This window comes from Chrysochloris asiatica, unplaced genomic scaffold (assembly GCF_000296735.1).
Source record: "Chrysochloris asiatica unplaced genomic scaffold, ChrAsi1.0 scaffold00125, whole genome shotgun sequence".
Taxonomy (NCBI): domain Eukaryota; kingdom Metazoa; phylum Chordata; class Mammalia; order Afrosoricida; family Chrysochloridae; genus Chrysochloris; species Chrysochloris asiatica.
This window is the reverse complement of record NW_006408643.1, coordinates 3,090,142-3,106,320: the sequence shown is the minus strand read 5'-3', so window position 1 is coordinate 3,106,320 and position 16,179 is coordinate 3,090,142. Positions and strand designations below refer to the sequence as shown.

Sequence of the window (16,179 nt, the reverse complement as noted above, 5' to 3'; positions counted from 1 at the left end):
ATCAGTTGGCCAGATAGTTGTCTTCCAACTTTCTTGGCAGAGATGAGTGAGTGCCTCCAATAAAAGGAAGTAAAAGAAGTTTGTACTTCTGTCTCAGCAGTGGGTGTGCTGATAACAGATCTGTTTACTGAATGGTTTTCAATGGTCCAGCGCCGGGTTGTGCAGGTCCTCTGGAATCTAGAGCTGCCGTCACAGAAACAGCACAGTGGTGGTGTTAAGAGACAGAAATCTATTATCTCATAGTTCTGAAGTGAAAGTCCACATCAGCATCATCTCTTTGTTGATTCTTGTTGGTAGATGGTTCTTAATATGGTTTCATCAGCTCTTTTTATAAAACACCACTCACTCTTAGTACCAAAATGCCTTTGTTGCTGTTCTCTTGAGAAACAGAAACAATAGCTGTCTGTCTATCCATCCACCACTTGTCTGTCAGTTTGTCAAACTGTGGTGGTTCGTGTGTTGCTGTGATTCTGGAAGCTATGGCATTGGCGTTTTAAATACCAGCAGGATCACCCACAGTGGACAGGTTTCAGATGAGCTTCCAGATGAAGACAGACTAGGAAGAAGGAGAGATGGACTACATCCAAATATTTAGTCACTGAAAACTTTATGACAATGGAACACTGTCAGCATCAGAATACTGAATATTGACACATGATGGAGAACACCAGAATATTATCAGATATAGTGCCGGAAGGTGAGCCCCTCAGGTTGGAAGGCACTCAAAATACGACCGGGGAAGAGCTGCCTCCTCAAAGTAGAGTTGACTGTGATGACGCAAATGGAGTAAAGCCCTCAGGACCTTCGTTTGCTGATGGGGCACAACTCAAAATGAGGAGAAACAGCTGTAAACATCCATTAATAATCAGAACATGGCATGTATGAAGTGTGACTCTAGGAAAACTGGAAATTGTTAAAAATGAAATGGAACGTTATGAACATCGATGTCCGAGGCATTAGTGAGCCAAAATGGACTGGCGCTGGTCATCTTGAATCTGACCATCAAATGGTCATCAAATGGTCATCAAATGTGTATAGAAGACTATACACATGGACCTCACCAGATGGAACACACAGAAATCAAACTGACTACATCTGTGGAAAGAGATGGTGGAAAAGCTCTGTATCATGCTGGGAATGACAAATTGAAGAGGAATGGTGTTGCATTCATCATCAAAATGAACATATCAAAATCAGTCACGAAGTACAACACTGTGCTACAATAATATTCATGTGCCTACAGGGAAGCCCAGTTAATATCACTACTATTCAAATTTAAGCACCAACCACCAAAGCCAGTGATGATGAAACTGAAGAATTCTACCAACTTCTTCCATCTGAAATTGATCAAACATACAATCAAGATGCATTGACAATTACTAGCAATTGGAATGCAAAGGTTGGAAACAAAGAGGAAGGATCAGTGGTTAAAAATATGGCCTTGGTGAGAGAAACGATGCTGGAGATTGCATGAAACAATTTTGAAAGACCAATGACTTGTTCATTGCAAATACCTTTTTTAAACAACATAAAAGAAGACTATACACATGGACCTCACCAGATGGAACACACAGAAATCAAACTGACTACATCTGTGGAAAGAGATGGTGGAAAAGCTCTATATCATCAGCCAAAACAAGGCCAGGGGAAGATTGGGGAACAGCCCATCAATTGGTCATCTGCAAATTCAGGTTGAAACTGAAGAAAATGAGAAGAAGTCCACAAAACCCAAAATATAGCCGGTAATATGTTGTTGTTAAGTGCTGCCGAGTCCTTTCTGACCCATAGCATCCCTGTATTGGGTTTCCAAGCAGCAGCTGGTGGGCTTGAACCACTGACCTTGTGATTCAAACGGCTTTGCAGTCCAGCACATTAGGCCATAGCGCCATACCAGGACTCCAGCCTTGAATACATCCCACCTGAATTTAGAGATCATCTGAAGACGAGATCTGATACACTAGACACTAAACACCCAAGACCAGAAGAGTTGTGGGATGACAACAAAAACATCCTACAGGAACAAAGCAAAAGGTCATTAAGAAGACAAGAAAGAGGGAAAAGACCAAAGTGGATGTCAGAAAAGACTCTGAAACTTGCTCTCCAGCGGAGAGATGCTAAAGCAAATGGAAGAAGGGAGGAGCTACAAGAGCTGAACATAAAATTTCAATGGTCAGATCGGGAAGACAAAATCAAATATTGTAATGAAATGAGCAAATATCTGGAGTTAGAAAAACAAAAGAGAAGAACATGCAGCATTTCTCAAGCTGAGGGAACTGAAGAAAAAATTCAAGCCTTGACTTGTGTTACTGAAGGATTCTCTGGGCAAATTATTGAATGATGCAGAAAGCATCAAAGGAAGATGGAAGGAATACACAGGGTCACTGTACCAAAAATAAATGGTTGATGTTCAACCATTTCAAGAGGTAGCATATGATCAAGAGCTAATGATCCTGAAGGAAGAAGTCTAAGGTGCATTGAAGTCAGCAGCAAAGAACAAGGCACCAGGAATTGATGGAATACAAATTGAAATCTTCCAACAAAGTGAGGCGTGGCACAGGAGGCACCCACTCATCTATGCCAAGAGATTTGGAAGACAACTACCTGGCCAACGGACTGGGAGAGATCTGTCTGTATTTGTGTCCATTCCAAAGACAGGTGACCAACAGAATGTGGAAATCATCAGATTATATCACTGATATCCCATGGAGTAGAGTTTTACTAAGATAATGAAAAAATGGCTGCAACCATACATTGACAGAGAACTTCCTGAGGTTCAAGGCGGTTTTAGAGGAGGATAGTACCAGAGAGATGTTTACCTCTGCTTTGTTGACTATGCAAAGGCTTTCAATTGTGTGAATTATGACCAATTATGGACACCATTGCGGAGAATGAGTATTCTGGAACACTTAATTGTGCTCATGAGGAACCTGTACATAGATCAAAAGGCAGTTGTTCGAACAGAACAAGGGAACACTGAACAGTTTAAAGATGTGGCCAGCGTTGCCTTCTTTCATCGTACTTATTCAGTCTGTATGCTGAGTACATGATCTGAGAAACTGGATTATATGAAGAAAAACGTGACATCAGGATTGGAGGAAGACTCATTAATAACCTGCGATATGCAGATGATACAACCTTACTTGCTGAAAACAAAGGGGACTTAAACTACTTACTGATGAAGATCAAAGACCACAGCCTTGGGTAGGGGTTGCATCTCAATGTAAATAAGACAAAAATCTTCACCACTGGACCAATAAACAACATAAATGGAGAAAAGATGAAGTTGTCAAAGACTTCATTTTGCTCATGGAAGCAAACAACAAGAAGTTAAATGACGTATTGCATTGGGCAAATCTGCTGCACAAGACCTCTTTAACGTGTTCAAGAGTAAAGATGCCAGTTTGAGGATTAAGGTGCACCTGACCTAAGCCATGGTATTTTCAATAACCTCATATGCATGTGAAAGTTAGACAGTGAATAAGGAAGACAAGAAAATTTGATGCAGTTGAGTTATGGTGTTAGAGGAGAATACTGAAAGTGCCAAGGACTGCCAAAAGAACCAACAGATCTGTGTTGGAAGAAGTGCAGCTAGAGCGCCCCCTGGAGGCCAGGATGGTCAGACCTCACTCGTCTCTCATAATTTGGCCATAGTGTCAGGAGGGACCAGTCCCTGGAGAAGTAGTATGTAGTCTTACCATTTTTCCATTGCTTGTTTTAGTGGAAAATATTTGGTTTCCCTTCTCCGAGTTTTCCTGGTTTTTGCAGATTTGACTGTAAAAACCACCTTTACTGTTACTTTTCAACGGAGCTCTGGTAGCGTAGTGGTTACGAATCGGGCTGCGAACGGCAAGGTCAGCAGTTCGAAACTACCAGCTGCTCTGCAGGAGAAAGATGAGGCTTTCTGCTCCCGTAAAGATTTACAGTCTTGGAAACCCTGTTCAGGGTTGCTATGGGTCGGAACCGACTCGACTCGATGGCATTTAACAACAATAACAACTGTTACTTTTGAGGTCTTGGGTAGCACAGTGGGTTAAGTGTTGGGCTGCTAACTGAAAGATCAGTAGTTCGAACTCAGTGGCCACTCCGAGGGAGAAAGATGAGGCAGTCTGCTTTCGTAAAGATTCAGAGTCTCGGAAATGCTGTGGAGTACTTAGTTCCTCTCACTAGGAATCGGGCTTGACAATAGCAGTGGGAGTGGGCGGGTGATGCAAATGGTTTGTGTTTAGCTGTTAACTGAAAGGTTAGCCGTTCAAGTCCACCCAGAGGGACCTTCATAGAAAGGCCTGACAATTTCTGAAAACTCAGCCATGCAAATCCATCTGGAGCACAGTTCTGCTCTGATGCAGATGGGATTCCCATGAGCTGAGGTTGACCTGAAGGCAGCGGCTCAGGCTTTTGGTAGACATGAATGCATTCATGTCTCCTGTCCCCTGGCAGCCTGCAATTTAGTTCTGGCCACAGGAGGCCTCTGAGTCTGGCCCTGGGGAGTCCATAGGCCAGCTCTTGTTAGCAGGGGCCCAGCCACAACCGTGATGGCTCAGAGGTAGACTTCTTGCCTTCCATGTAGGAGATCTGGGTTCAATGTGTCCTGGCCAGCATGCCTCCTGGGCAGCCACCACATGTCTGTCAGTGGGGTTCGAACTAAGAAGCTGAGCAGGTTTCAGCAGTGCTGCTAGATGAAGACAAGAGTAGGAAGAAAGGTCTGACAATCAACTTCCAATAATCTGCCCATGAGAACCCTCTGGATCACAACGGTCCCATTCGCACCTACTCATGGGATGGCGCAGAGCCAAGCAGCGTTCCCTTGTGTTGTGCATGGAGTTGCCATGAGTCTGGGAGACCCCACTACAGCTAACAACACCGACTGCACCAGCCGCTGCCCCAGCCCAGCTGAGCCCAGCATTTGTCCTAGCTCAGCAGCCCAAAGGTGGGCTGCTGGCTCTCCTGGGAGGCTCTGGGAGAGCTGGCCTTACCTGTAGAAGGACCACTTCAGCAGGAACTGCCGGGCGGCCTTGGGGAAGCTGGGGCTGCCGGCGTGCTGTTTGAGGACCTGGGTGACCACGTTGTCCAGCCAGCTGGCCCACTGGTCCAGGGAGCTCTGCTGCTGGAGGGTCAGTTTGAAGTCTTGCTGTAGCTGCTGTACCACGCTCTCCTCACACTGGCACACCCACGAGGCTTGTTCCTGCGGCGGGAGGCAGCAGTCGGGATGGGGCACAGAGTCACAGTGTTGGTGAGCCAAGGACAGACAGACTGACACTGTGGTGCAGCCACAGATTTCATATGGCTCGTCTACCCAGAGTCTGTAACTCCCACCAAGCGATGTTGTTGCCCTGGTGGGTCTGGGTAAGAAATGGTGGGAGGAGGCAATTCTAGGGTGATAAGATCCAGTTGTGAGTGTTTGTGAACAGGGGTTGTGAGTGTAGAACCCTGACAAGTCTAGCATGGATACAAGCAGCCATCTCAGAAGCAGGAGGGGAGGATCTCATTCCCATCACAGAAGGACTGGCAGAGGAGCGTGTCCTTTGGACCCTGAGGTCCCTGCACACAGAATCTTCTCTACCCAGGGACAGAAGGTTGGACACCACAGGAGTTACAGAGGAACAGCAACAGAACCACGAGTCAGAGGATGAGACAGAGTGAGGGCTTCCTGGCCCATGGAGCAGGTGAAACAGGCGATCTTTGGGCAGGAGGCTCATTGGTGGAGTGGGGTGCCTCTGGGCATTGAATTGGGGAACAAGGTTTGCTGACCCCCAGAGCTAGGGCTGAATACCATTGGGCTGAAGCATATAGTGAAGTGGTGTGTCCTTTAGGCATTTATTAGCAGCCCTAATAGAACTTTCTAATAGGGCCAAGCAGGGCAGTGAGAGGCAGGCCTGATTGGAAGAACTGTGTTCGGAGCATCTCTGGTCCTGAATTGGAACCTGCTCACTTTCCTAACAAGCCGCAGCACTGTGAGATGCTGTCAGTGAATTATATCACACTGGGCAGTGAGGTGTATCACGCTGAGCCGAGACTAGAGAATCGTTGGAAGGATGGTTGGTATCTTCTTTTTGTACATGCAGATATGGACAGGGCACCTGCCCCGGTTCCTAAAAGACCTACGTTGAGTATTCAGGTGAGTGGAAAGCTCTTATTACACCAGGTCCTGTTGTGTTGTTTCTGTAAAAGTGGTCACTCTTGTAAACGTGTGTGTGTTTTGTTTTTGTCATGGGGGAAGTGGGGGCTCAAGGGTAGGAGTCTTTCCTTCCACTTGGGAGACGTGGGTTCAATTCCTGCCCAATGCACTTCACGTGCCGTCACCAGCCCCACCTGTCTGTACAGGCTAGGATGCTGAACAGCTTTCAGTGGCGCTTCTGGACTAAGAATACCAAAAAAGGCCTGGCAACTGACTTCTGAAAATCAGTCAGTCATGATCTGCAACCAAACATGGGGATTAAGCGGGACCCGGCAGCATTTCATCCCGTTGTGCTGTTAAGTCGGGGCTGACTCGACGACAGTTAATACCACCAACATATCACATACATGGAGTCCTGGGGTGGCACTGTGGGTTAATGCGCTGGACTGCAAAGTTGGCTTGAGCCACAAGGTCGGTGGCTCAAGCTCACTAGCTGCTCCTTGGAAACCCTATACAGGGTCGCTATGGGTCGAAACGGACTCAATGGCACTTAACAACAACAATAATATACATCCGTATATATTTAGAAGTCTTTAAAAAGTGCCATTCCTCTGAGTGTGTGTGTGTGTAAATGTGACCCTGAACCTGCGCATGTTCAGGGCCTGGCCCCATGCTAGGTGCTGGGCTTTGCTGGGGCCCAGCACTGTAGGTGTGGGTATTTCTAGAGCTCTGCTACTGGGGTTGTGCCTCAGTCCACTCCCTGGCTGGCCGTGGGGACCTGCGTTCCTAACAGTCACCTGTACATTGGCGAAGTCCACGCGGTTGAGGTCGCTGAGCATCTGGTTGATCTGGGATGTGTTCTGCAGCACGGCCCGGGCAGCCTGCGCCAGGTGGTTCAGCGATGTGTATCTGCGCAGAGTCTGAGCGAAAGCGCTGACCACGCCCACCTGCAGCAGACAAGGATGCCAGTGCGTCAGTGCCTTCCTTAGGGGCTGCACGGTGGGAGAGTGCAGGGAACAGACAGCAGGGAAGGGCATCCCCACCTTCCCGACATTCTCAAGGACCCACAGGGAAAGCAGGAGTGAAGGTTATAGGCCCACCGAGGCGACGTGCGGCCCTGGGGAGTTAAGACTCAGGACAGTAGCCTTTCTTGTCTCTGTTCCATCCGGGTTCCTGAGCTTTATCTCTCCACCGAAAACAAAGGATCAGATCCTTTGGGGTGTGGCCTGGAGGGTCAGTGATTTAGAAGACAACCTAGGTAGTTCTTAGGAGTGTTGGTGGCATAGTGGTTAAAGCACTCAGCTGGTGGGCAGTTTGAACTCACCAGCTACTCTGAGGGAGAGAGATGTGGCCGTGAGAAGTTCTACGGGGCAGTTACAATCTGTCCTGTAGGGTCAGTATGGGTCCAAATCCCCTTGAGGGCAGTGGGTGTTTTTGGTTTATTGAGCTCTGGTAGCGTAGTGGTTACGAGTCGGGCTGCCAACCTCAAGGTCAGCAGTTCAAAACTACCAGTGGTTCCACAGGAGAAAGATGAGGCTTTCTGCTCCTGTAAAGACTTACAGCCTCAGAAACCCTGTGCAGGGTCGCTATGAGTCGGAACAGACTCCACGGTACTTAACAACAACAACAATGCATATGAAAGCTGGCATATCCCTGGCCTAACAGTTCATTTCCAACTTATGGGGTAGACCCGCCACTTGGGGTCCCTGGGTGGTGCAAATGGCTAACTCCCTCGGCAGCTAACAAGTAGGCTGGAGGCTCAGGTCCACCCAGAGGTGCCTGGGAAGGAAGGCTTGACAAACTACTTCCTAAAAATCAGCCATGACAAACCCTACGGAGCACAGCTCTACTCTAACGCACATGGAGACATTGTGAGCCAGAGGTGACTTGAAAGCAACTGGTCTGGACCCAGAACTTGGAGAATCACTGGCCCGAACAGATCAATTCAAAATGGTAAGTGGGGCAGACCGGGGGCTCCGAGTCTGGCCCTCAACTACACACAGCAACTTCTCAACAAATGCTGGCGGAATGGAGGCTGATTTTCCCATGAGGCACAGCTCCAGGTTGGAATGCTCTTTGTGACCAAGACTAGCAATAATAAAGAGAAGAGCAAAGAGATTCAGTCTCCCGTCCTGTCTTGTCTGCGCTCAGCTGACGTCTGTTGCCCCACCCTGCGAGCATCTGCTCCTCATCATTCCTGGAAGGAGCCAGGGCACAGGAGAAGATGCTGTCTCTGGGAGCAGAGGGAGAGGTCTGCCTCGCTCGAGAGCACAAACCCACCAGAGCCCAGCAGTGAGCAGCATGGGCCCAGCTCCCGGCCCACAGCTCTCCCACTCTGGGACCAGTATTAGTCTGGGAGTCCAGCTGCCACCCCTGACCAGTTACCTTGGTCTGGATGACCTGTTGGGGAAAGTCACTCATGGCATTTGTCAACCAGCCCTCCAAGCTCTTGGCAAAATTACGGATGGCCTGTGTCAGGGTACCTGAAAGAGGCAAACCATGAAATTAACCGGGGCAAGGCACTGCCCGACCCACCCAGATCAGGATTAAGGGTGACAGAGGCAAATGCAATGTTTCCCATCTGTGAGAAACAACACAGAGGGAAAAGGACAGGCTGCTTAGCCCCATAGCCCCAGGGACAACTGAGAACATAGCACATGGTGTAGACCTGGCATTGAGTAGGAATCAGGGATCTCCCTCCATCCATCCACTCATCCATCCAATCATCAATCTATTTAACCCTCCATCCACCTTTGTTTCCAAATCCACCCATCTACCCATCCCCCCATTCATTCACCTATCAATTGATCAATCCATCTATTCATTCATCCATCCATCTAACACCCATCCACCTATCCATTCACCCATCCCACCCTCCCTCCATCCAACTACCTGTCTACCCACCCATTCATCTATCCATTCATTCACTCACCTATCCATCCATCCATCCATCCATCCATCCATCCATCCATCCATCCATTCATCCACCCATCTAACACCCATTCACCTATCCATTCACCCATCCCACCCTCCCTCCATCCATCCACTTGTCCACCCACCCATTCATCTATCCATTCATTCACTCACCTATCCATTCACCCACCTATCCAACCACCCGTCTATCCATCCATCCATCCATCCAGCTATGCATTCACCCACCCCATCCATCCATCCCTGCCTCCCTCCATTCACCTATCCACCTACCCACCTATCTATCCATTCACCCACCTACCCAGCTACCCACCTATCCATCCATCCATCTATCCATTCACCCACCCCATCCATCCCACCCTCCATTCATCCACCTATTCACCCACCCACCCATCTATCCATTCACCCACCCATCTATCCATTCACCCACCCATCTATCCATCCATCCATCCACTTACCTACCTATCTAGCTAAGGGTGATTCTACCCTCTAGAGGTTTGGGGACACTTATGGGTGTCATGACTCAGGGAGGGGTGCTATTGGCATCAAGTGGGTTAATGCCAGGGATGCTGCTCGACACCCTGCAGCTAAAGCACAGACCCCAGCAGAGAAGGTTCCAGGCTCCAGGCTCCAGGCCAGCAGGCGAGACAAAGGCTCCCTGATACGGACGTACATGCTTCTATATAAATAGTCTACTAACTGCCAAATTTAGTTTGAGAAGGTTTATCATAAGAAATAAATAACCAGACTGCTAAAAAAGAGAGAGAAGAAATCATAGAAATGCAGAAGGAAATATACCACAAATTAAAACCTTAATATAGAGTCGAAGTGAGCATTAAATGAGATGGAACTGTCTTCTAGCAACAAGGTCAAAAGGGATTTAGTTTGGCTATTTCTCATCTTCTGGCAAAAAGCAGAAACCTAATGCCTGCAGAAGGACCTATTGTGGCGCTGTAGGATCAGCACTTAACAGCTATTCAAACCTTCTACAGGGCCGGTGTGAGTAGAAACTGACTCCACGGCACTTGGCACTAACAAGCCGTACACAGTTTTACAGCTCAATTGCTAGGCACAACCTGCCCCAGGCCCTTCATTGCTCAGAGGCAGTTCTGTGCACAAGCAGCCCAGACTTCCCTTTGGGACACTGCTCTATCCTGAGGGTGACCATGACCCCATGGGAAGACGGTGAAGGAAGAGTCTACCTCCAGAATGTCCCTGGGGGCAGGTATTCCCCGTTGCATCATGGGAGGAGTCACCTGATAGCAACCTTCCCCTTGATCTTTGTTGGGGCCAGTACTAGGTAAGAGAAAACCTCTTTCTGGACCTGGCGGAGTGGTAACTCTATACTCCTCATCTGAGAAATCGGTGGGTTAAGAGTAGCTGCGGAGTCCATGTGTGATGCAAAGAATCTTAACGCGGCTAGGCTGCGAAGGGAAAGGCTGGAGGTGCAAACCCATCCCGAGGTGGCTTCAAACAAAGGCCTGATGATCTACTTCTGAAAACTCAGCCACCGGAAACCCTGTGGCATCCAGTTCTGCCCTGACACACGTGGGGTGGCCGCGAGTTGGAATCAAAACACTGGCAACTGGTGAGAAGGTCGCTGCGGACATGCAGGTTTGACAAGAGACCGAGGGGAGCGGTATGGTTGGGGGCGTCCCGTGAGCGCGTTGGGGGCGGCTCTTACTGGGCACAGGCCGAAGGACGTCGGGGATGAGTGTCTCCACCAGCGCCTGGTACAGGATGTGGTCACAGCTCCGCATCCACTTCAGGATGGGGTCATATTTGCACAGAGAAACGAGCTTGTCCTTTGGGATGATGGCACCTTCCTGTTCTTCTTCACTGTGGGAATCCAGGAGCACACACCTGCTGAGTCCTGGGTAGAGGCTTTCTGGGGGTGGGCCCTGGCTGGATGCTCGGCCGCACTCCATGAGCCCTGGCCCCGCCCCATGTGCCCTGGCCCCGCCCCATCACCCCGCTTCAGGGCGAAGTCAGGAGCCAGTGTTTCCCCACGCGTGTCCAGGGCTGTTCTTGCCCTGCCTTGACCCACGGCTTGGGTGTGAATTCCGGCTCATGGTGCTCCAAACAGCCTCATCTTTCATTCTACTGTGGAGCAGCTGGGGGGTTTGAACTGCCCACCTTGCACTTAGCAGTGGGGGCGCTTAACCTACTGTGCCACCACCTCGATTTTGGAGTGCAGTGTGGTCACCAATGAAAACCCCTCATGTGAAAACAAGATCTGATTTGAAGAGGGGTGAATGGGCAGGCAAAATGAATGAATTATAATGACAAGAGTATATTTATATTTATATATAATTATATATAATTGTGTTTATATTATATTTAATTATGTCAGATTCAATGATGCAAAAGCTGATCCTTGTATATAAGGAACTCTGGTGACGCAGCATTTCAGTGCTCAGGCCATAGGAGAAGCACCTGACCCCCTGATCCTAAAGGTGGCAGGCAGCCTAGGAGACCTTGTGGGACAGATGTACTGTGTCCCAGAGGCTCATGAGGAGGTGGGAATTATCTGACGGCACCTAACAACTCAACAAATGTATGTACAGTTTTATGCTTTTTATGAGGAATACACATAATATTCCGAGTCCTGGTGTGGTGCTGTAGGATATCACTAGACTGCTAACTGCAAGATCAGTGGTTCAAACCCACCCGTGGCTCCTTGGAAGCCCTATACAGGGTTCCTATGTGTCAGAACTGACTCGACAGCAGTTAACAGCATATATAACATTATAATTTATAACTATATATTAATGTATATTTTATATATTATATATACTTAAAAAAACAGACCACCCCCCCACAGACCTCCCCCACACACACACACACAAATGAGACCCATAGCTGTAGAGTTGATTCTGACCCCAAGTGATACTACAGGACGGATCAGAACTGCCTCTATCTTTCTGGGAGGAAACTGCCACGTCTTTCTCCCGCAGAGTGTTCGGTGGGTTCATAACCTTCCAGGTAGCAGCTGAGCACTGCAACTGTTGTGCCACCAGAGCCCCTCAATACTCTAGGAAGGTGAGTCCCAAAGTATGGTGACAAGATCATGGCACCTTTATTAACCAAAATACCAAAATGTGAAGCTATTGTTTCTCGACTTTTCCTCCATTTAGGTCTCCACACTTCTGAAGGGGGAGTTTCCATCACAGCCTCAGATGCATGTGAAAGCTGGACGGTGAATAAGGAAGATTGTAGAAGGATGAATGCACCTGAGCTATGGTGTTGGAGGAGAATATTAAAAGTACCATGGACTGCTAAAAGAACAAACAATCCGTGTTGAAAGAAGTACAGTCAGAATGCTTCTTAGAAGCCAGGATGGCCAGACTTTGTCTCTCATACTTTGGACACATTATCAGGAAGGAGCAGTCCCTGGAGAAGGATATCATGTTTAGTAAAGTGGAGGGCTGGAGAAAAAGAGGAAGACCCCCAATGAGATGGGTTGGTACGGTGGCGACAACATTGGATTCAAGAGTAGGAATGATTGGGAGGTTGGCCCAGAACTGGGCAGTGTTTTGTTTTGTTGTGCATAGATAGGGTCGCTATGAGACAGTACTGACTCGATGGCACCTAACCACAACAGTGTGGTGCTATAGGATAAGCACTGGACTGCTAACCAAAAGGTTGGTGGTTCAAACTCACCAGTTACTCCTCGAAAACCCTGTACAAGGTCACTATGAGTTGGAACTGACTTGATGGTACTACTAACCAATGCGTCCCTGAAGAACTGTGCACTCTTCAATATACGCCACGTCAAAACAGCAGTTCTGATGCCCACCAGGGACTCAAAGCAGGTTCCCTTTTAACGTTCTTTTTGGAGGAACAAATAGAAGCTTGAAGGGGCAAGATTCTGGCTGGGGGTGGGTGGGGTGGTGAACAGAGTAAGGTTTCCTAATGAAATTCTTTTACGACAGCCCTGGCTACCCTCAAAGCATGAACAGGTGCATTGTCATGATGGGGAGAGAAAAAAATTCCTTGGTGCAACTTTCCTGGCCTTTTCCTCACCAATGTTTTCAGTTTTATTAAAAGTCCTCTCTAATAAGCCCCGGCGATCATCCTGTGTCCTTTGAGAAAAATCTAACAAGATGACCCCTGAGAGTTCCTAAAATCAGTTGCCAGAACCTTCTGAGTTGGCCTTTCTGCCTTGATTGTAACTGGTCCTGCAGTTTCTTGCGCAAAAGGCACTGTTTTGATTGGACTTTTTTTGAAGGCCCCCTAATGCGACTAAGACAGGTGTCTTATTGAGAGAACTCGTCTGCAGCCATCTACTGATCACAGAGATGTGTTTAAATGTGTTTTGTTTGGAGGAAACCCATGTATGGATGAACTGGAACCCTACAAACAACACTTTTTAACTTACTATGGTTTAGTGACACTTATCTAATGTCTCTTCTAGCCATAGTCTGTAACTCCCACCATACAACGTTTCTGCCCTGTTGGGTCTGAGTAAGGGAAGGTGGGAGAAGATACTGATAGGATGATAACATGATTCAGCTGTAGATGTTAGCAGATGAAAACTTGGAACTCTAACATGAGTCTAAAATGAACCATCTAAGAAGCTTCTTATTTCACAACCATCAAATAAGAAGAGCCAGGAATAGAGCGTATCTTTTGGACTGAGATCCCTGTGTCTCGAACCTCCTCCATCCAGGGACAGAAAGTTGTGATACCAAAGTGTCAGAGGAGTAGCAGTGGCAGAACCAAGAATCAGAGCACGAGACAGAGCAGTGGGCTTCCCGGTCCACAAAGCAAGTCAAGCTCAGTGCTGGCTTGTAGACTGCGGTGCCTGTAGGCACTTAAGTTGGGGAGCTAGGTTTGTGGACCCACGGAGTCAGAGCTGAATGCCTTCAGGCTGAAAGTTACAGTGTACTGGAGTGTCCTGTGGGCATTTATCAGCAGCTGACTGGAACAACTGTGCTCTGAGCCTTTTTCTGATCTGGTATGTAACCTGTTAGCTTCCCTAACAAACCTGGTAACTGATACTGTACCTGAGTTCTTCTGTGTGGCCATGGCAATGGATTATCGAATCCCACTGAGGAGTAGTGAGGGTTATGGGATGAGTGGTTGGTGCCATGTTTTTGCCCTTACCCTCATATACAGCATACGGACATGTAATATGTGTACAGTAATTACAATATGTAAGGAGCTCTGGTAGTTCGAGCTGTGAACCTCAAGGTCAGCAATTTGAAACTACCAGCTGGTCCACAGGAGAAAGATGAGGCTTTCTGCTCCCGTAAAGATTTACAGCCTCGGAAACCTTGTACAGGGTCGCTGTGGGTCGGAACCGACTCCACGGTACATAACCACCACCACCACCACCACCATAAGATTACACATCATAGGAGGGCATTTGAACACTAGTTCTTAAAAGTTCACACCTTTGTTTGAGAGTGTCAGCCAGCTGGCGGCTGGCTCTAGGGACTCTGTGAAACCCTGAAGCGGCCTGGGTGGGCATGTCTGGGGGTCCCAGGCAGCACGGAGGGGACTTACCTGGCAGGTATGGGGGTGGGACTGTCGCCAGAGGTGGGTCTGGTGCTCCAGAAGGAGAACCAGAGCTTCTCCACGTAGTGGAATTGCAGGTTCATCACCACGTCCAGTGTGGCCTGCAGAGAGAGACACTGCTAGCACCATCCTGGCTGCACGCATCTGCCCGTGGGCGGCCGAAATCCACGGAGAGCAGATGGGACACAGAACTGACCTGAAGGAGCCTCGCCAAGAGAGGTCAGAGGCCTGAGGGGTGGCCATGGGTCCCCTGTCTGTGGGTGACAGCTTCCCACCCACCAGGCAAGACCCCCCCCGCCTCACCTCGCAGTGCCGTCTGTAGGCCAGCTGCAGGGTTTTGACGTCTCGCAGTGTGAGGTCCCCCTGCAGCAGCACACCGCCCAGGTCCGGGGCTGGGAACTCGGGGAAGACGTGGGAGACGTCTAGGAGGAGGGACAGAGAGTTAGACACCGAGCCCTGGACACGAATAGTGAGCTGGGGCCAGTGTGGACAGGACACATTTCTACTGGGGACGCAGGTGGTGGGCTTCGGTCTGAAATGGGGATCTGCTCGCCACCTCCCAGAGATGTTAAAGATACTGACAGATGGCGTAGCACACAGTGTGTGTCCCCCAGCCATCTGCAGTGGGAGCCACCTCCAGGCCTGGTGTCTCCCGTGGGAGACCCTGCACGCATGTGTGTCTGTGCACGTGCGCTGGGCCTGCACTCAACAAAGACATGGAAAGCAGGGAGGCTGCCCCGTTTCTCCGGTCCATGTGCTCCAATATGAGGGCAGAGGGCCTTTGCAGGGGAAGGAGGGGGGTGCAGGTGTTACAGCGCTTGTCCTGCAAGCATATGGGACCCCCACAGGTGCTCAGTCAGACGCACGGCACCCAGGGACCATGGCAAGGCTGCCTCCTACACTGGGCAGAAAAGACTGATTTTTAGGGAGTGGTGTGGCACTGTAGGATAAGCACTGGACCTCAAGGTTGGTTTGAACCACAAGGTCGGCAGTTCAAACTCCCCAGGCACTCCTCGGAAACCCTGTACAAGGTCACTTATGCAATCACCCTATACAGTCACCCTTAAGGAGTCCCTGGGTGATGCAAAAGGTCAATGCTTGACTGTTAGCCAAAAGGTTGGAGATTCAACTCCGCCTGGAATGCGTCGGAAGGAAGGCCTGGAGATCGACGCTGAAAACTCAAGTCAGTTTGACTCCTAGCACCCGCCCATGTGACAGAGTAGCACTTCCCTAGACAGTTTCCTAGCCTGTGATCTTTATGGATGCTGATTGCCAGCCCTTTTCCCCACAGAACCGGTGGATAGGTTTGAACTGCCAATAATAGAGTGCTCCTTTATAGCCTACTAAATCTGCAGCATAAGACCTCTTTAAAGTGTTCAAGAGCAAAGGTGTCAGTTTGAGGACTAAGATGCACCTGACCCAAGCCAGGGTATTTTCAATAGCCTCAAATTCATGTGAAAGTTGGACAATGAATAAGGGAGACCAAAGAAGAATTGATGCATTTGAGTTACGGTGTTAGAGGAGAATCCTGAAAGTGCCACCGACTGCCAAAAGAACCAATAGATCTTGGATGAAGTACAGCCAGAATGGTCCTTGTAAGCCAGGATGGC

General features: G+C 48.8%; 1 protein-coding gene across 2 annotated transcripts in view; it reads right to left on the bottom strand.

Moving 5' to 3' along the window:
• Positions 1–16,179, bottom strand: part of RFX2 (regulatory factor X, 2 (influences HLA class II expression)) — a 54,295-nt gene that overhangs the window by 4,349 nt on the left and 33,767 nt on the right. For both annotated transcript variants that reach the window (XM_006868890.1, XM_006868891.1), the window contains 6 exons: positions 14,873–14,991; positions 14,558–14,670; positions 10,731–10,885; positions 8,501–8,598; positions 6,913–7,062; positions 4,974–5,182 (listed from right to left, as the gene is read on the bottom strand). In XM_006868890.1, coding sequence (XP_006868952.1) covers positions 4,974–5,182; positions 6,913–7,062; positions 8,501–8,598; positions 10,731–10,885; positions 14,558–14,670; positions 14,873–14,991 — 844 coding nt within the window. The remainder of the gene's footprint in view (positions 1–4,973; positions 5,183–6,912; positions 7,063–8,500; positions 8,599–10,730; positions 10,886–14,557; positions 14,671–14,872; positions 14,992–16,179) is intronic.